This window comes from Arvicola amphibius, chromosome 1 (assembly GCF_903992535.2).
Source record: "Arvicola amphibius chromosome 1, mArvAmp1.2, whole genome shotgun sequence".
In the NCBI taxonomy this organism is placed as follows: Eukaryota; Metazoa; Chordata; class Mammalia; order Rodentia; family Cricetidae; genus Arvicola; species Arvicola amphibius.
Genome location: NC_052047.1, coordinates 129014739 through 129034651, shown reverse-complemented (window position 1 = coordinate 129034651; position 19913 = coordinate 129014739). Strand labels below are relative to the sequence as shown.

The following is a 19913-nucleotide window of genomic DNA, read 5'->3' as shown; positions in this document are numbered from 1 at the left end:
TAGGTGAGATGGAGACAGACAACCACTAATCTGTTCTTCCATAGCTTGTCTGTGTGACCTTAGCTAAGCTTTAGGTGTTTTCTGAGCCTGTCCTATTGCCTGGGTCTGAATCCTGGTTTTGCCACTTACTCTCTTGCCAGGAGTATGTGTGTGGCTCGACTGCCCTGAGTCTTGGGATGCTTATGTACAAATAGGGACACTAGCAGGAACTCTACAGAGGGCTTCTGGGAGTGATTCAAAAGACCGGCATAAAGTGCTGTACAACACCTCACTGTGGCAGTCAATGACTGTCCAATTGATTATGTGTGTTTCCATGAGACTTCGGATTAAAGCCAAGAGCCTTGGACATGCCTTGAAATAATCTACCATTGAGCCACCCTGCTCTCAGCCTGTGAGACGGGTTTTGCTGTGTAGCCCCGACTATCTTCAAACTAAGGTTCCTCCTGTCTTCTCTCCCGTATTCTGGAACCACAGGTGTGAGAGATGCTACTTTGGCCCAGTGTAAGGGCAGCTTCTTCATTCTCACATGGTCAGGGCCTAATTAAAGGCCTTTCATTTTCTTTTTGTTGTTTTTGTTTTGTTTTTTGAAATGGTTTCTCTGCATAGCTTTGGCTGTCCTGCAACTCTTTCTGTAGACTGAAGTGGCCTTGAACTCAGAGATTCACCTCCCTCTGCCTCCTGAGTGCTAGGAACAAAGGCGTATGCCACCACCCTCTGAGGCTTTCATTTTCATGAAATGAAAATGAAAAAACTGCCCCCTCTCGTGTGTGTGTGTGTGTGCGTGTGTGTGTGTGCACGTGTGCACGTGTGTGTGTGTGTGTATGTGAGAGAGAGAGAGAGAGAGAGGCGCTCATGCTGCAGCCTGTGTGTGTGTAGATCAGAGGAGTCCGTTCCTTCCTCTCACCTTTCCTTGGCTTTCCAGGGTTGAGTTCAGTTCATCAGACATGCATGTCTGAGCCATCTTGCCAGCCCAGGAGCCTTTTCTTAGTATCTAGAAGACAATGCTGTCTGAGAGCCAATGGAGGGGCTGAAATTCTTAGATCAAAATGAGGCTTGATTGACTTCCTTCTCAGGGTCATACCCAAGCCTGCTTAAACTTCTCTCATCTGAGCCGGGCGGTGGTGGCGCATGCCTTTAATCCCAGCACTCGGGAGGCAGAGGCAGGCGGATCTCTGTGAGTTCGAGGCCAGCCTGGTCTACAAGAGCTAGGTCCAGGACAGGCTCTAAAAAAGCTGCAGAGAAACCCTGTCTCGAAAAACCAAAAAAAAAAAAAAAAAAAAAAAAAAAAAAAAAAAAAAAAAGCTTCTCTCATCTGCTAGTCCCTCTGGATCGCCCATCTCTCAACTAGTCCATGATGATGGGGAACACGGTACCCTTTTCTCACTTTTCTGGGTCAGTTCAACACTATCCTATCTGACACCTTCAGCTGTGAACTTCAGGTAGAAGGAGCATGGCAGCCATTGGTTACAGTAAAGTCAGTGTTTCCTACCTCCTACTGATGGTATAACGTGGGTAGAAGTGGGGCCTTGGCAAAGCGAGGCACATACATCATCTCTTCTATTGGCTTGCCTGGTGCACTGTCTGCCTTCCTACACATTGGAGGAGCCAATGGTAGGAACAGAATACCATCAGCAGTGAGTCTGGCCACTGCAGAGCATGTGCCTGGGTCCCTTGCCAAGGCTCACATCTCTCTGTTGGAAGAGGCTGAAGACAGGCGGTGGGGGGCAGGGGGAGTTTGTATCATTAGAGGCCTTTCCTACAGCAGAGAGGAATCTGGCCTCATCCTGGTCCTTGAGACTCAGAAAGAAGAGAATCTCAAGGAAGCAGCCTGACCCCACTTCAAATCAACCAACAATGCTGACTTCAGGGACTAGCCGAGCACTGTTACCCGGGCTCAGTCATCCCTGAGAAGGCCAGAAGTGGCATAGGAATGCCTGGGACCCTGCTGGTGTGACTCAAGGCTGAAGGAGCATTCAGGACCCAGAAACTGTTGTGTGACAAAACTTTTTCCTGGGGAAACACACACCCCACTTACTCACCATCTACTCACCCCAGGAAAGACCGAAGTACCCATATCACCAAAGTCCAACTTGGTTAACCAATGAGTTTCGTCGGGGTTACTTACAGGAATATGGGTGTGGACTTACTTAGAGGAGCAGATATGACTCAAAGACATGTGTATTGTCAGAGCCCACCCCAGGGTAGGTGACAGCACAGAAAGCCGAGAACCAGGAGTACACTGCAGTTAGCAGGCAGCTCAGAGAGTGTTCTGCCCATGTGACTCAGTTGGCCTAGACCTACTGGTCTCTCAGAAGGACTCTTACTCCGGTGGGTAGAGGCCTAGTGAGTCTGGTCAGATTCAGGGACTTCCTGAAGCTATTTTGAGTTGTCTACCATCCTGTTTAAAGAGCTTCCTTGCAAGATGGAATGCTTCAACCTTAGAGGAATCTGTACACAATAGCGGCACAGAGCCTGACATTTATTTATTTATTTGTTTGTTTGTTTGTTTGTTTATTTTCCTGAGACAGGGTTTTCCTGTGTGATAGCCCTTGCTGTCCTGGAACTCACTTTATAGACCAGGCTGGCCTGAGCTCACAGAGATCCACCTGCCTCTGCCTCCCAAGTGCTGGGATTAAAGGCGTGTGCCACCACCTGACAATTTCTGTAGCTTTCTTGTGGTGTTCCTACACCCATAGGAGCCAGGCATAGTGGTGCACACCTTTAATCCTAGCACTTAGGAGGCAAGGCAGAGGCAGGCACATCTCTGTGAGCTCAAGGCCAGCCTGGTCTACATATCCAGGGCAGCCAGAGCTACATAGTGAGACTCTGGGGCAGGGTGGGGATAGAGGAAAAACAACCTAAAATAAAATAAAAAGTAAATAAAGAAATATAAAATAAAAAGGAAGACCAGGGGAAGCAGCTGTGGTAAGTACATCGGGGGAGGGAATCTCTTCACACAACAGGTGTGTGGTGACACTGTATCATAGGCCTCCACAAGAGCTGTGTCTGTATGTGGGCACATGCATGTGTGTGCACACATATGCAACCAGAAGGTCAGGAGTGACAGGGAAACTGAGCACAGCTGCAGCCAAGGGAGCAGGTGCCAGATAATCAGCAGGTAGAGTCAGATCTGGATTTAGAGTCTTTAGTGTCAGGGACTGTTGTCTTTTGGGCGGTCCCAAGGCCAAGTACTAAGAGCTTGGGTCACGGAGATGAATCAGGACCAGCAGCCCAGCACAGGCAGTCTGACCCAGGGGCCAGGCAGACATGGAGACATTTGGTACCCTGGGATGAGGCTGCAGAGTGCGGAGCCCAACATGGCAACTTCTGCCTCAAGTGGGCAGCAAGACCCTGAAAGGGCACAGCTGAGCACAGGCCTGAGGGATGAGGAAGGAGTTCAAGAGAGAGAAAGGGAAGGGTGTTTTGGGCAGAGGGCAGAGCATCCCTGAGGCCTCTGAGCTGAGACAGTGCATGGCTCAGTATCCCTTCAGTAGATCTTCCGTGGACCACCGAAAGAACTGATCAGACACAAAGTCATATCTATTTATAGACATATGCATGCCCTGTCCTCCAATAGAAAGTCACCAGGAGGGAAGGAAGTTTGCTTTATTCTCGGAGCTCTGGAGGGAAGCCAGGGGAGGCTGAGTAGATGGCATTGAGTCTGTTAAGGCTGTGTTTTATTTTGCAGTCAGTGGGTGTTGGTGGTTCAGCATAGAACAGGACCAGGTGTGAGCACCGCACTTAGGGGGCTGAGGTCACTGCCGTGAGGCTCAGACCAAACCACACTACATGGTGTGAGTTTCAGGTCAGCCTGGGTCACAGACAGGTCTTAGTAAACAAAACGTGAACGAAAGAGAGAAAAATGCAAAAAGCGGGGTGTGGCTGGGAGGACGAAAAGCCTGGGGGGATGGGGACACGACACACGGGACAGGACAGGACTGGACGGGTCGACTGACGCTGGTGAAGTGAGAGGGGCTGAACAATTAACGAGGAGCCTGGACGAGAAGAACAGGAAGGCCTTGGGGACGAGGAACCTGGTGACTAGTATATCCCCTCACTTGCAAGCTTTTATCGTGAGACACCGTTGCCATCTGCTTTTTCGTGGGACTTGGGGAGTCTTGCTCCTTGTCTGCAATTGATCCTGCTCTTGTCCTTTTCCAGAAAATAAAGTTTAAAAACGCAGTATGTCTGAGGAAGGCAGTTCCCCCTTTGCAGAAGAGGGAGTGGACCCAGTCTGCATCCAGCATCTGACGAGCATCCTTTCTGAGCCAGCGGTGACGAGAATTCGCTACTTCCGTCTCTTTCTGGAGGGAAAGACGGGATGGTGGCGATTACCTAGGGTACGTGGTCGAAAAAGGCAAGGAAGAGTATAGTGAGGCGGGAATAGAGAGTTTGGGTCTCTGCGGCCGCCGTAGTGGAAGCACTGTGGTCCCCTTGGCAACAGCAAGAAGCAGCGCCAAGCTCCTGGGCGGTGCTGGCGCCTTGGCGGTTCGGACCCAAGGCAGCGCGCAATCTGTAAAATCCCTGCCGCCTTGAGGGTGTAGGTGCTGTAGCAGCGTGGCCGGAGGAAGCCGGGACTTGGGGACCGCAGAGGGCGTGGCCCAGGCAAAGGGAAGGTGCTGGATCCCGAGACCCCCGCCTGTCCAGCCGCCATCCGTGGGCCTTAGGTTTCCCACTCAGGAAGAAAGAGAAGATTGGGCACCCCGGCCTAAGGGTACTCGGTCTTTGAGCCCAGAATCTTTTCTTTTCTGCAGCTCCTGGACGGACTAGTGTTGCCCTGCCCCATGGACGTGAGTCCAGTGCTTTGTGCTCTCCTGCCTTTGAGCTCGGACTGGGGAGGGGACTTTCTTTCTCTTCAATACCTTTTAGCTCTGGACCAGAGCTGTGAGACAGTGCCCGGGGTGCACTTCCCGTAAAGTGGCACGTTTTAGGGATCCCTAGCAAGATAGTGTACTAGCAATCAAAGAGACAGTAAGCAATACAGGCAGAGGCCTAGGGGTCAGAGAGAGGATGGAGCCTGATTGCAGGGTATGGGGTGGGGGAAGGAGTAGCTAGGACTAGGGTGGGGGAGCTTTGTCCCTGAAATAAGCAGTTGTCGGGAGTTGCTGGTGGAGATGCCAGGGCAGCTGATGTGGAAAGAAATGAGTTAGAAGGAGCGGGGTGCACGCCTTTAATCCCAGCACTTGAGAGGCAGAGACAGGCGGATCTTTGTGAGTTGGAGACCATCCTGGTCTACAAGAGCTAGTTCCAGGATAGGCTCCGAAACTACAGAGGAAAAAAAAAAAAAAGAAACAAAGAAATGAGTTAGAAGAGGGGCGAGGGCCGAGAGAGAGATGGGAAGACCGTCAGATCAGAGCTAGATACAAAAATCTGTGCAGAGAAGTGTTGTACAAAGGAGAGCAGTGTTTCGTAGATGTCTCTAAACTGACAGCAGGTACTTGGTAGTAAGATGAGGATGGCCAGGATGGCCAAGGGACAGGGCGGAGGAGAGTCAGTGCCCTGTGGACCTCTCACCCAGTTCTGTGCCCCTCCTGGCATCCTGTACAGCTCTTGCCCCAGCTCTTGTCCCACCTCACGCCCCTCCTCCTCTGTGCTTATTCAGACCTCCTCTGGCCCATGGAATCCAGCCCCAGCGTCCATCAGCAGCCCTCCCTTGCTGCTCCCCATCCCGGCTATCGTCTTCATCGCTGTGGGCGTATATTTGCTGCTGCTGGGCTTAGTGCTGCTGACCAGGCACTGCCTGCTGGTGAGGAGCCTGGAGGGGAAGGAAGGGACCAGGAACCTGGTGATTAGTATGTCCCCTCACCTGCCATTTAGTCAGCGCATCTGTCCTTTTCGTGGGACCAGGAGAGCCTTCTTATCTCCAGTTAGTCCTTCCCTTGTAAAGAGGAGGGCTATCTGTCCCTGCTGTCTGGCCCAGATCCTGAGTCTTGTCGTCTCCCAGGCTCAGGGCTGCTGCACAGACTGCAGCTCCCCATGCAGGAAGCAGAGTGCCTCAGAGACCCAGGACTGTTGCTGGAGCTGCGCAGAAGCCTGCGACTTCCCCCTGCCCAGTCCATCCCACTACCTGGATGCCTGCTGCCCTCATCCCAGCGAAGCTGTGAGTTCCATTCTTAATGCGTTCTTCACCCTCTGGTCCGGGGATGGTCTGGGCCTTCATTTCTTCATTCAGCACATTTATCACTGAGCCCCAGCCCTAGGCCAGGTACTGAGTCATAGGCAGATAACGAAAGGCAACATAGCCGCATATCAGATTGTTTCTGGAGATGAATGGCACTTGAAAGAAAAGAAAATAGGATGACAGCTGGAGAAAGATGATTTGTGTGACATGCCCAGTGCATAATCAGGACTTTTTTGAGATAAGGTTTCTCTCTTATATAGTGCTGGCTGTCCTGGAACTCACTGTATGTAGACCAGGCTGGCCTTGAACTCATAGAGCTCCACCTGCCTCTGCATCCCAAGTGCTGGGAATAAAGGTGTGAGCCACCATACCCATAATCAGGACTTCTGAACAAAGTAGTCAAAAGAAAACAGGGTTGTAAGTGAAGTGCTTGTCTGGTGTGGACCGGGACCTTGCGCTGACCTCAACAAAATGCCTTCTGTTCGTTGGGTGTTATATTCCAGAGAGCTCACTGCTGTAGGCCCTGTGCTGTTTTCACCAGCAATTCTGAGAGATGGGGATATATTTAAATTTCGCTTGCAGCAGGGTCTTGCAGACGAGGCTGGCCTTGAACTCCTGGTCCTCTGCTTCTGTCCCTGAGTGCTGAGCCCGCAGGTGTGCGCCACAACATCCTGGCTTAACTGTAATTTTTTCACTTCTGTTTACTTCCTTTTGGTTAGTTTAAATTTGTGAGAGGAGTCTGTGTCCAGTGGCCTTTGCGAGAAAGTTGCTTTGGACTTTGGCATGAACCCTGCCGCTGTTTCCGTGGGTTTGAGTTACCCTTTCCCCAGACCACTCTGGCTTTTCAGTGTGCTTCTAGGAGGCAGTGCTGTTCTTGCTTTAGGCACATCAGCGCATCTCTTCCCAAGTAAAATTAAATTTCATCTTAGTCATAACCACCTCTAGACTTCAGAGCCATGGCTCCCTTTGGTTCCGGAGACCTCGCTTCTAGCCAGCTGAAGTGGCACGGGACCACAGCCTTCCAGACGTATTTGCCTTTTAGAGGTCCTGTTCCCAGCAGGACTTCATAGGTGCCAAGACGGAGGAAGGCTTAATTTTTTTTAAAAATATTTATTTATTATGTATACAGCATTTCTTCCATGTATGTCTGCAGGCCAGAAGAGGGCACCAGACCCCATTACAGATGGTTGTGAGCCACCATATGGTTGCTGGGAATTGAACTCCGGACCTTTGGAAGAGCAGGCAATGCTCTTAACCTCTGAGCCATCTCTCCAGCCCAGGAAGGCTTAATTTTATTTCTAAAATTAAATCATATTAATTATCAAGCAGGCTGGGTTTTTGCTGGTTTAGTTGTTTTGTTTGGCTTTGCTTTTTTGAGACAGGGTCTCACTATGTAAACCAGGCTGGCCTCAAGCTCACAGAGATCCTCCTGCCTCTGCCTCCCCAGTGCTGGGATTACAGGTGGGTTTTTGTAATAAAAATCTAGTTTTATTACTAAAGGTATTGTCTGCGAAATACTCAGGTAGAAAGGCAAAGTGGTAGAGCACTCGGCTAGAGTCATAGGAAACAGGAAGGAGGGCGCAGAGATAGGAGGAGTGGTCATCTTCTAGGTGCTCTGTGAAGTTGCCTTCTTTGTGTGTGTGCTACTCTCATGCCTCACCGTGACTACCGTGCTTTCTTCCCTCCCTGCAATGATGGAGTTCCGCCACACAGTCTGCTTCTTTATGACCATTTCAACTGCACATCGCACTTGGCCATGTGTCTGTGCCTGAACCTGGAGCTATATATATACTATTCTGCTCTCCTTGTGGAGGAATAAGAGGGCTTAGGGATGCTTGTGGCTTCCCCACTGTTACACAGAAAAGCCTTGGCTAGCAAATTGCTCCACAGTTTAAGCTGCAATAGAATCCTCGAGGGAGAAACTGACCTACAGAAGACAACAATTTTTATGTTTGTGGGTTTAAAAATGTTCAGTGTGATCAACCACCTTCTTGGACGGGGACTATTTTGGGCTCAGATTAAGACAACAGAGTTCCTGTCCTTGGAGTGATGACCTTCCTTAGCAGGGGGTAACAGACTGAGCTGCAGCAAATTCCTAACTTGGATTGACTGTACTTGGTGCAATTCCCTGGCAGATGTTTTGACTTTCAAAATAAATTATGAGGGTTGGCGATATAGCTGAGTTGGGATAGTGTTTGCCTAGTATGCAGGAGGCACTGGGTTGATTCCCAGCACCACATAAACTAGGTATGGATGCCTTCTGGTTCACAGGCAATGGGCATGCGTGTGGTGCACAATCATACACATAGTCAAAATTCTCATACTTGTAATAAAAATCTCAAAAAAAATCAGAAGTTCAAGGTAAAGCTACATAGGAAGTTCAAGGCCAGTATGGGCAAGCTACCCTATCTCAAAAAATAAATTTGAGGGCTGGAGAGATGGCCCAGCAGATAAGAACACTGGCTGCTCTTCCAGAGGACCTGGGTTCTATTCTCAGCACCCACATCAGGCTCAGAACTCTTTCTGAGTCTATTTGAAAGAAAATAGCCACTGGCTGGGCAGTGGTGGCCCACGCCTTTAATCCCAGCACTAGGGAGGCAGAGGCAGGCGGATCTCTGTGAGTTCGAGGCCAGCCTGGTCTACAAGAGCTAGTTCCAGGACAGGCTCCAAAGCTACAGAGAAACCCTGTCTTGAAAAACTAAAAAAAAAAAAAAAAAAAAAGATAGCTGTTCACCCTCACTATGAAACCACTGCTGGCCTAGAACTTGCTGTGCAGAGGCCCAAGGGATCCAAAACCCTCGTCTGTACGCCACAATTGTGCAAGTGATGCTCACACACCCATGTAACTGTAACACCTATACATATAAGATAAGTTTAAAATGGAGAAATTTAAATCTATGTTGAAAGATATTATTTTTGTTCCTTTTTTTATTGTTTTTTAAAGACAGGGTTTTTTTGTAGCTTTGGAGCCTGTCCTGGAACTCACTCTGTAGACCAGGCTGGCCTCGAACTCACAGAGATCTGCCTGCCTCTTCCTCACGAGTGCTGGGATTAAAGGTGTGCACCACCACCACCCGACTGATCATTATAATAAGTAGGGTCAGGCATGGCAGTGTGTACCTTTAATCCTAGCCTAAAGAGGCATGGATGAGTGCCAATTCAAGGCCAGTCTGGTCTGCATAGCAAGTTCCAGGCCAGCTATGGCTTCATAGTGAGGGCAAGCAGCTATCTTCTTTCAAATTGTCTGCTTCTGCTTCCCCAGACTGACAGGAGGTAGGTTTCTGGGAGGGTTAGGGGAAAAGGAGACCTAGGTTCTAAGAACACCTATCTCAAGGAGTTTTAGGATGATTCCTGGTCCTGACACTGTCTCCTTCCCTATCAGGGATCCAGCTTCTCAGGAAAGCGCTGAGCTGAGGTGCCAAGGTTGACTCTGAGAAGACAGGGTCTCCCACCTGTTGCTGCAGGGCTTCAGAACCTTGTGCACACGAGAAACTGGTCCTGTCCAGTTCCTGCTGGATCCAGAAAGAGATGTAGAGTGACCAAGGGGAGGCCAAGCTTTCCCTGTCCTTGATCTGTCTTTCCTCCGAGTATATTGAAGTGCCTCTGTTCTCCGGGTTCCTTATGGTAACAATGACAGCCAAAAAGGTTACAGAGCCTGTCTGTTTGGCCAGTGTAGACACTGAGGCTCACAGAAGATTGGGTGACTCCCTTGCCTGGGGTCAGATGTGCCAGCCAGACACAAACCCAAGGTTTTCTTCCTCTCTGTAGGAGAGACCTGTTCTCTGAACGATGGAGCCTTCATTTCTTCCCTCCCTCATGTGTACAGTACACACAGAGCCACTGTGTGAGGCTTTGTGCTGACCCTGGGGGCTCAGCAAAAAATAAGCCAGACCATCTCCCTGTGCTCCCAGGGCTTTCATCGTGGTGAAGGGCAGAGATAAATGAGCAGACAGTTCTAGGCGCAGAAGGGGGTGATGTGCAGCTAGGTGACCGGAAACAAGCGGGACCTCGACATGTCAGGCCTCCAGGCCTCTCGCTCACTCAAACTAGGATTCTAGTCTGTACTTTTTAACAAATTCCTGTAATTCAGATGTACGTTAGAATTAAGGACTACCACTAAAGCAGAGCATAGTAGCACACACCTTTGATTCCAGCACTCAGGAGGGAGAAGCAGATGGATCTCTGTGAGTTCGAGGACAGCCTGGGGTACAGAGAGTGGGGTAGAACAAACAACCTGCAGAGGGAAACCAGACGACAGGTGTGACCCCCTTCACTGAGCGCTCACTAAGGATCTCATTTCGGTCCACTGGCACTCTGAAAAGTCAGTGCCATATCTGTCTCAGAGACGAGGAAACTGAGGCTCAGAATACAATTTAGCCAGGCAGAATTCACACCTACATCTTATTATTCTAGTGCGTGAGCAACAACTAGCCAGTAAAATGTCCGGCCCTCCCGAAGTCCAAAAGGTAAACCCCACCCAAGAACACAGGGGTTAACAGGCTGCAGAGTCATTGATGTACTTAAAACAGCAGAGGTCTTCCAGGGCCCATTGCTTGTGAGAGTCAAGAAATCCATTAGCCAGTTATTAATGGCTGGACTAAACCCTTCTGTGAACAGAGCCAGAAGACGCTTTTAATACCCTCTTTCCTGAGGTCAGGGCAGTGAAGTGCTCTGCCCCGTGGCTCTGGACAGAGTGGTGGTGTGGTCCTCTAGAAACCCACAGACCCCACTTCATCCCCAGAGATGCCCAAACCATGCTCCACACAAAGAAGCCACTTCTCTTTCCCTTCTGCCCACAGCCTTCGCCCCTGTTGACAGTAACAGGCCAGTTTAGGCCCCTTCCCCTGGACTGGCTGGGCTCCCCCCTTGCTGGAGCCTCTCCCGACAGCCGATCTCTCTGGTCATCTGACACAGTACCCCGAAACCTCAGCTGTTGGAAAGGTCATTTCCCTATTCCTGGCTTGGCCCGGTTTCTGATGCAACTGTGGCTGTCAGTAGTTTTGCTCGTGGCCTCAAGGAGCCAGCCTTCTGTCACACAGCCACCGGGTGTGTCCACGCCAGGACCTTGGCCTGCCTCCCATCCATGCCTGGGGCAGTTGCAGATCATCGCAGTCCCAGGCCAGAGGAGCGAGGGTTGGCATGTTGAATGTCCCTTCCTATCTCTCGGGACATTGTGTCCATGAGACAGAAATCTCTCCTGGAGTTGAGAGGCCCTCTTCTGCCTTTCCTCCCTAAGAGGGCAAAGTGATATGCCTTACCTAGTTCATACATTCAGCATTTATATCTTGTGCTCAAGCAACCTGTTGAGCGTGTCTTCACACCTAAGTAGAGAACATGAGACCCAACTGTCCTTGCCTTGAAGCCTTAGAATGAAGGCCAACTTTCTTGGCCTTGGGAAAATAGGCACAGGGAATCCCGGGCCTGGGGAAACCAACTCCAGTTCAAGCCAGTTTCTCTCTCTGGTTGTGTTCTTTTGGGCAAATCACTATGCATTTCCATTTCGTTTTGTAAAAAGCTCCCTTCCCCATTCAGGGTGGTTCAAAAATAGAGCATTTGCCTAATGTTCATGAGGTCCTAGATTCTACGCACTGAGGGAAAAAAAGCCTTTTTTTCTTTAGATTTATTTTATTTTATCTATGAGTGGTTTGCCTGAGGAAAACCACACACCGTGTGTGCCTAAGCCATCAAAAGGTGTCACAGCCCCTGGGATTTGGGATCTGGAGTTACGATGACTCCGAGCCACTATGTATGTGTGGGGAACTGAACTCAGGTCCTCTGGAAGAGCGAAGATTGCTCTTAACTGCTGAGCCATTCCTTCAGCCCCTCGTTTTATTTTTGTTTGTTTGTCGTTTAGAGATAATTCGTGTAGCTCAGGCTGACTTGAACTTCTGCCTTCTCCTCCAAGTGCTGGGATTACAGGCTCAAGTCATGAGACCTGGTTTAAAAAGTCAGGTTTATTTATTTATTTGTTTGTTTGTTTGTTTATTTATTGAGACAGGAACTCTTTGTGTCTCTGGTTCTCAGTCTGTGGGTCACAACCCCTTCATGATCACACAGTCCTTTCCCAGAGGTTGCCTAAAACCACTGGAAAACACGAACGTTTCCGGCTGGCCTTGAACTCACAAAGATCTGCCTGCCTCTGCCTCCCGAATGCTGGGATTAAAGGCATGCGCCACCACCGCCCAGCGTAAAATTAGTTATGAAAAAAATAACTTTATGGCTGAGGGTCACTACAACATGAGGAACTATATTAAAGGATCACAGCATTGGGCAGGTTGAGAGCCACTGCTGTTATGTAGCCCTGGCTGCCCTGGAACTCAAGATGTAGATCAGGCTGGCCTCAAACTCACAGAGATCCACCTGCTTTAGCACTAGGAAGTAAGTGAGTTCCATTATGGCAGGCCACACAGTGAAATTCTGTCTCAAAACAAAGGCCAACAGAAACCCCAAGTACTTGGTAGGTGGAAGCAGGAGGATTGTCAGGATTTTAAGACCAGCCTAGGTGTCATAGTTCCAGATTAGCGTGAGCTATACAGTGAGAACCTGTCTCATAAAGGAAGGAAGGAGGGAAGACATCTTGCAGTTTGGTTTGATGCCAGCAAAGAAGTCCAAAACCCAGAAGTTACCTTCATGAGGGTCGAAATGTGCTCTCCATGTCCTGGCTTCCTCTGGGTTGCACAGGGCTCAGAACAGAGCAGAGCTGACCCCCAAATTCTAGTCAGACTTAAAGCCAGTTCTTCACTGGTCTGCTCTCCTCACCCACGGAGCCCCTGAGCACTGGAGCTTGGAGGCTAGCGTACTACCGTGTGTGTTACTGCTGAATTCTCAGCGTGGAGAATTGCTTTGTTTCCAGAGAAGGTGAATGGAACCCTCTGTTCCCCTGGGCAGAGGGACCTCCTCAGTCCCTCTGATTCCTTCTTCAGTTGGAGGAAAGCAGACCCAAGTCCTGGTGCGGCTTCATCCACCTTTCTCTTCTCCCTCAGGGTTGGGCTCCTCGATGTCCTCAAGGCTGCCCCTTGTGCGACTGTGCCTGCGCCTGCCAGCTTCCGGACTGCCAGAGCCTCAACTGCCTTTGTTTCGAGATCAAGCTCAGATGAAGGATGGGAGTGGGGGGCTTGTTCTTTGGGGAGTGGCCAGCCCCTAGTGCCCCCTCTAAAATGGCCCTCAGGACACTACTGCTAGGCCACTGGAATCACAGCTGGCAGGTCCAGCCTAACCTGGGAGCCTTGAGTGCAGGGCCTGGTTCCCTGCAGGACAGAAGAGAGCCCTTGGACAGCTGAATTCAGTTCCTTCTGAGGGCTGGAAGGAAAAGGGGCTGGGGCTGGTGTTCGGGCCAGTGCCCCTACCCCTCACCCCCTCCCTCCCTGGTAAACTATATTCGTGAAGGTGAGGATGCAGGACGTCGCTCACCCAGGCAACCGTATGAGAGGGCTCTGCCAACCTGGAATATCAAGATATAGGGATAGCCAGTCGCAGCCAGTCTATGGACTCTCACTTATTTTAAGAGGTGAGTATCCTGCATGTATTTGCTCTTCTTAAAAAAAGAAAAGAAAAAAAAAAAAAAGATACAGCCACCAGCAGGCCCAGAGTAAGAGAGGAGGGGACCAAAGAGTCAGTGGGAGGCCACAACCAGACACCCCAGCAACCTTCCGACTTCTTGCTCTGCCTTATAGATCCCAGACCGGAGACTGATTTTTCTTCACCGCTGTTTTCAAGGAAGAGGTTCTTCTAAAGACCGGTGAGTGGGCAGGGGCACCTCCTCCCCTCCAGGCAAACCAAAGCTTCCTTTTTCTTCCCCGACTCAGGGGCCCCACGCTGGCATGAATGTCAGGAGCCTCAGGTTTCCCTAAATATAGGTCCCTGCCGCGGGATTCGTGGTGGGGAAAGGGCAGGGGTTACCGGGCAGGGACACTGGTGCGGGTGTCTGTAGGGGAGGGGTGGAGGAGAGGCGCTGCCTTATAACCCAGCCCAGGGCCGCCGGGCTCACTCGCTGCTGACCAGGCTCTGCCGGCTTCTTTCACAGCGCCACAGGTGGGCCGCTCGCCAGATCCCAGGGTAGGGATGGGGGTTGCAGATTGGGGTCTGAGGGAACTGGATGCTCTGAGAGTAAGTGGGTGGCAGAGAGCTCAGAGACGGATCTTTATTTTGGAGAAGAAAATCAGGTTCGGGGAAGACGAGTCTGGCTTGAGCCAGCCCTTGTCGATCAAAGATGGTGTTTAGCTGTAGCGGGAGGTGACTCCCGCCCATCTGCTAGATTAGCCCGTACCAGGCTAGGCCACTCTTTCGCGATGAGGCTGGCGCGCCGGTCCGAGGAGGCTTTGCCTGCGTACCCCGCTAGCTAAGTCGCCCTCTCCCGCTCCTTGTGGGTGCTCCGGCCGGGAAGGGGCCGGTTGCGCTCAGTAGCCATACGAGGCGGGCAGGCGCGGAACCTCTAGGTTCTTTGCAGTGACGTCAGGCTGCCACTGCGCAGGCCGGAAGCCAGGGGTCTAGAAGGGGAGGCCAGCCACCATCTCCCTCTGACACCCCCACCCCCTCGCCAGCCCACATTCCGGCTGAGTCACGACGCTCGCGCGCGCGCCGGCAGAAGCTGGGGGAGGGAGGGCCCTGGTGACCCGAGGGATGTGGCTCGAGTCACGTCCTAGCGGAGCGGAGGAGGGATCGGGTTCTGACCGCTCGTCTCCTCCCCAGCGCCGACTCCTATCGTTGCAGCTTGAGGCGGTGCCTTGCACAGTGCCTGCCTGCAATTGGACACTTAGTGTCCCAGCAAGGAAAAATACCCGCAGAGGGCGGAGCGGCGCCTTTAAATGTCCGGGGCCCCGCCTCCCGTCGTCATCCCCTTCCCCCTCAGCTCAATAGGCTGCGTTCTTTTGGAACGCACGCAGATCGGGGTTCTGGTGACTTTATCCGCGTTCTCTCTTCCGTCCTTTCGCTCACCCACCGCCGTACCCGGCAGACCCATCCCCTCCTGTGCCAGGTGAGCGCCATTTGACACGTGCGCGGGGAAGGGACCTTGGGGTAGGATCCTGGGTCGGTGGCGGGTAAAGCAGCAGCGCGGAGCCTCCATCCCCACGGCCCCTCGCTTCTCTACCCTCACGTTCGCCCCCAGCCCAGCTTCTGCCCTCCAGCCTGCGCCCTTGGATCGCGCTGCGCCACGCAGCAGCTCCGTGAGCTGAGTCATGGCGGGGGAGGAAGCAAGATGATATGAAAAATTAGACCCCCTTTTTTATTTTTGCAAGGACTCCCACCTATGCAAACATTAGGGTCTCATTGCCAGTTCGAGGATCCCAAGAAGCGATGGGTGTGGGAAGGTCAGCTCGTATACTGCGTCAGGGTTCCTCTATGGGCTGGGGGAGTTTGCTTCGTTTCGGGGGAGCCCCTGTGGAGGAGGGGAAACTCCTCTCTGCCTTGCTCCGTGGCCCATTAACACCTCGCTATCTTTTCTTATCTTGTGACCTTGATTCTGAGCCTGGAACTGCTACCGCACGGACGGGAGCACTTTTCAGGGAAGGGGTGGGGCACGTGTCGCACTTCTACCCTTTCCTCTTGGGCAGTGTGGAGGCAAAGCTTCCTTTCCACCTGAGCTCCATAGCCCATTCTCTGTGTTTTTGATTGCCGTGTATTTTTCCTAATATCCTTTTCCTAACACCACCCCCAACCAGGAGGGAGAAGCCTGACCTTGGGGTGTCCTTGAAGCCTGGGCCAGACCTGGGTAGATTACAAGGGACGCCCCACCTCAGTCAGAAAATCTGGGTTCTATTGCCTCTCTTTGCTGTGTGACTTCAAACACAGATGATTTATTTCTTGGCCTCTTTCAGATGATGGTATTGGGCTCTCTGCCCTATATGATCCTTATATTCTAAAATACTCCCGGTTCAATTTTGTTTCTAGGCAAGGTGACCCATGGCAACGCGCAAGCCAGATGGGTCCAGCTTCACCATGACCCGCCTGTCCCTGGCTCTGGCTTTTTCCTTTCCCCCAGTTGCCAGTGAGCAACCCCACTCTGAGCTGGGCAACACCCAGCAACAGACAGAGTTAGGAAAGGTACAGGAAGAGGCAGGTCTAGTATAGGGAAGTTGGGTGTACGGGAGAGCTCTGGGACAGGAAGTAGCCCAGGACCCTCAGGGAGTGGGGCAGGGGAGGTGGGGCTGCTTTCCTGCCCTCCGGGGAAGGAGTCCTCATTTACCTGGGGAGACTGTAGGATGGCCCAACTAACCACTTGTCCCTGTCCGTCTCCTTCCCTCAGGAACGTGCTGCCACTGGCACCATGCCCTACCCGTACCCAGCACTAACCCCGGAGCAGAAGAAGGAGCTGTCTGACATCGCTCACCGAATTGTGGCTCCGGGCAAGGGCATCCTGGCTGCAGATGAGTCCACTGGTGCGGTAGAGGCAGGAGAAACGGGGGGAGGGGCAGGGGACCCGGGGTTGGAGGTGGCAGGCTGATCCTCTTATCCTTCCTCACAATCCTCCCTTCAGGAAGCATTGCTAAGCGGCTGCAGTCCATTGGCACTGAGAACACCGAAGAGAACAGGCGCTTCTACCGCCAGCTGCTGCTAACTGCTGATGACCGTGTGAACCCCTGCATTGGGGGGGGTGATCCTCTTCCACGAAACACTCTACCAGAAGGCGGATGATGGACGTCCATTCCCCCAAGTTATCAAGTCCAAGGGCGGTGTTGTGGGCATTAAGGTAAGGGCCCTGGAGGTGTAAGATTAGAGATGGACCTGGGGAAGCGGATTAATGGGGCAGGGATTGGGTGCTGGGTTAGCAGGGGCTAGGGATTTAGGTATTGTTTGCTCCAGACTTCGGTGGAACCCAGGTCCTTTTGCATGCTAGGCAAGTGCTCTATCTCTGAACTCTACAGCCCCCTATTGTTCTAAGGTGTTTCCTTATTTTACAGTTTAAATAATATTTTCCTTATTTACAGCTGAAAAAGTCAAAGTGCAAAGCAATGAAACGGTTTGCTTAGTGAGAGGTAGTGCCAGCTCCTCCAATTAATGTTCTCTCAAATAATACGTGTATTTTTCCTCATGGGACTCATAAAAAAAATTGTAGGCCCTGAAAGGCTGCAGTGAAGGATGGAGCTGGCTGGGTAGAGGAAAGGATGGTAGAGCTGAATTGCTGCCCTGTATCCTGGCAGGTAGATAAAGGCGTGGTACCCCTGGCAGGAACCAATGGTGAGACCACCACCCAAGGTGAGTGTGATCTGCCTCCTTCCCTTCCTCACCAGCTCACCGGGGTCCCAGAGTGGAGTCATGACTCTGCCTCTCTTTGCTTTGTTCCTCCTCTTCAGGGCTGGATGGGCTGTCAGAACGCTGTGCCCAGTATAAGAAGGATGGAGCTGACTTTGCCAAATGGCGCTGTGTGCTCAAGATTGGGGAGCACACTCCTTCAGCCCTTGCCATCATGGAAAATGCCAATGTTCTGGCCCGTTATGCCAGCATCTGCCAGCAGGTGGGACTGAACGACTGGGTCACAGTAGACCACTTCCTACGCCATTTGGTTCCAGTGTGGGCTAGCTTTCTGGCCATCTGCCAGGACATCTCCCTCCCCCAGAGCAACTGTTCTCAATACCAAACAAGTGGAGGCCACTCTATAAAACAGTGGTGGGAACGCCAGTGGGGGGCGGGGATGTGTGGGCAAATCTGAGGACATTGTCCCCAGTGATCTGCCAAGGCCTTTGAAGCCTTGATTCACTATCATCATGAAGATAACATCTTGGCTAGTGGGGTGGAGATTAGTAGGTGGGGTTCCCAGGGTTCCCAGTCAAGAGACCTCACTACCCTGTCCCTCCCCACAGAATGGCATTGTACCCATTGTGGAGCCTGAAATCCTCCCTGATGGGGACCATGACCTAAAGCGCTGCCAGTATGTAACTGAGAAGGTAGGTTAGGTTGCCTGTCTCTGTGGGCTGGGTCCACTCACAGGTGATCCTTGTCCCTCACCTCACACCCTGCCCTGTTCCAGGTACTGGCTGCTGTGTACAAGGCTCTGAGTGACCACCACGTCTATCTGGAAGGCACACTGCTGAAGCCCAACATGGTCACCCCAGGCCATGCTTGTACCCAGAAATATTCCAATGAGGAGATTGCCATGGCAACTGTCACAGCTCTGCGTCGCACAGTGCCCCCTGCTGTCACTGGTGAGGCCCACTCCCTCATCTTGGTTGGTGAAGTGGATGGCTGCGCCGGCACATTTGACTCCTTTCCAGGGTAGCTTCTGGCGGCTCCTCCCTGCCCTGCACCTCTAGTGAAAGCCACCCCTTTCCTTCTGCCCTTGATCTCCAGGAGTCACTTTCCTGTCTGGAGGGCAGAGCGAGGAAGAGGCGTCCATCAACCTCAACGCCATCAACAAGTGCCCCCTGCTGAAGCCATGGGCCTTGACTTTCTCTTATGGCCGAGCCCTGCAGGCCTCTGCTCTGAAGGCCTGGGGCGGGAAGAAGGAGAACCTGAAGGCTGCCCAGGAGGAATACATCAAGCGAGCCCTGGTAAGGCAGCATGAAGGTGGGAGCGGGTGCCTGGGCATGTGTGGGGGGGGGGCACTCAGAAGAACTCTCACCTGGTTTCTCTTCCCTTTTAGGCCAACAGCCTTGCTTGTCAAGGAAAGTACACCCCAAGTGGCCAGTCTGGAGCCGCAGCCAGCGAATCTCTCTTCATCTCCAACCATGCCTACTAAGCAGTGGTGATTTAAGGCTGCCCCATCGACACTCCAGGCCCCCCAGCCTACCCACTTGCTTTTGAAGAGGGGGCCTTCAAGGCTTTCCCATCACTCTTGCTCCCCTTGTGACTGGTGTGGTGTTGTCTGCGAATGCTAATTCTGCCATCCCTTCCAGCCCACTGCCAATAAACTATTTAAGGGGGAGTCTGTTGTCCGTGTCTTGTAGGGTACAGGGGAAGCTAAAGAGGTAGCGAAGTTTAGGAAAGAGCCTTATTTTGGGTTCCTCCTTCCTGTGCCGTTAAAAGGATAGAGTAGGGCTTTGTTGGTCTGTGTATGTTTGGGTGAGAGTTTTGAGAAAGACTACTATGAAGTGTGGTAACCCCTTCTAATTGAAGGTAACTGATTTGCTCACCTTCCGAGCGCTGGGTTTATAAGCATAGAGCACAGTGTCCAGTTGAAGCCATATTGGGATCCAGTCCAGGGCTTCGTCGATACTAGGCAAGGACTTGGCCACTGCGCTATATCTCCAGCCCTCTCATTCCTAACTTAGGCTTTGTTATCTTGCCCAAGATAAAAGTTTATTGGTGGCATAAAGCAGCTGTTTCCCAATTGCGTGCAACATGAAATGGGATTACCAACAGCTTTTTAGGTTTTGGGGAACATGGATGCTTTTGAAGAATGGAGAATCCTCTCAGACATGGATACACAAAGAATTCATAGGTCCGCAACTGCAGAACTCTGGTTCCGGGTTGAGAATGGAGCCTCTGACCTGCTGGTATTCCTTGATGCTAGAAGAATCCCATACCAAACCATGGGCCAGTCTTTGAATCCTTGCCATCCAACGTTGGGTATAGGATTTTTTTTAAGTGTGTCTGAATGTGTGTGTGTGTGTGTGTGTATACAATTAGTGCCTGATGCTCTTGGCCAGAAGAGGGTTTCAGATCCCTTGAACCTGGAGTTACTCATGGTTGTGAGCCAGTATGTTGGTGCTGGGAATTGAATCTGGGTCTTGCAAGAGCAGTTAAGTATTCTCAAGTGCAGCCCCATCATAGCTCTAATGATGTAATGTTGCTGAAGATTCTAGGTATTAAATAGGGACTTGTTTAGTCTGAGCCATTTTGTTTCCTGTAGTCTCCC

At 51.5% G+C, this 19913-nt stretch overlaps 2 protein-coding genes across 2 annotated transcripts; both read left to right on the top strand.

Moving 5' to 3' along the window:
- The first annotated feature begins 4484 nt into the window (after positions 1–4484).
- Positions 4485–13914, top strand: LOC119813450 (keratin-associated protein 4-3). Its single transcript, XM_038328785.1, has 6 exons — positions 4485–4616; positions 4755–4790; positions 5603–5746; positions 5945–6100; positions 13105–13628; positions 13795–13914. The coding sequence occupies exons 2-5, from the start codon at positions 4785–4787 to the stop codon at positions 13216–13218; spliced, it is 420 nt and encodes a 139-aa protein (XP_038184713.1). The 5' UTR covers positions 4485–4616; positions 4755–4784; the 3' UTR covers positions 13219–13628; positions 13795–13914.
- Positions 13915–15238: 1324 nt separating this feature from the next.
- Aldoa (aldolase, fructose-bisphosphate A) lies at positions 15239–18980 on the top strand. The gene is given in 10 exon segments (XM_038328631.1): positions 15239–16162; positions 16365–16497; positions 16596–16705; positions 16707–16808; positions 17260–17314; positions 17413–17573; positions 17920–18003; positions 18087–18261; positions 18407–18606; positions 18699–18980. Coding segments are annotated over 10 exon segments (1257 nt in total). The 5' UTR covers positions 15239–16021; the 3' UTR covers positions 18795–18980.
- Positions 18981–19913: the final 933 nt, after the last annotated feature.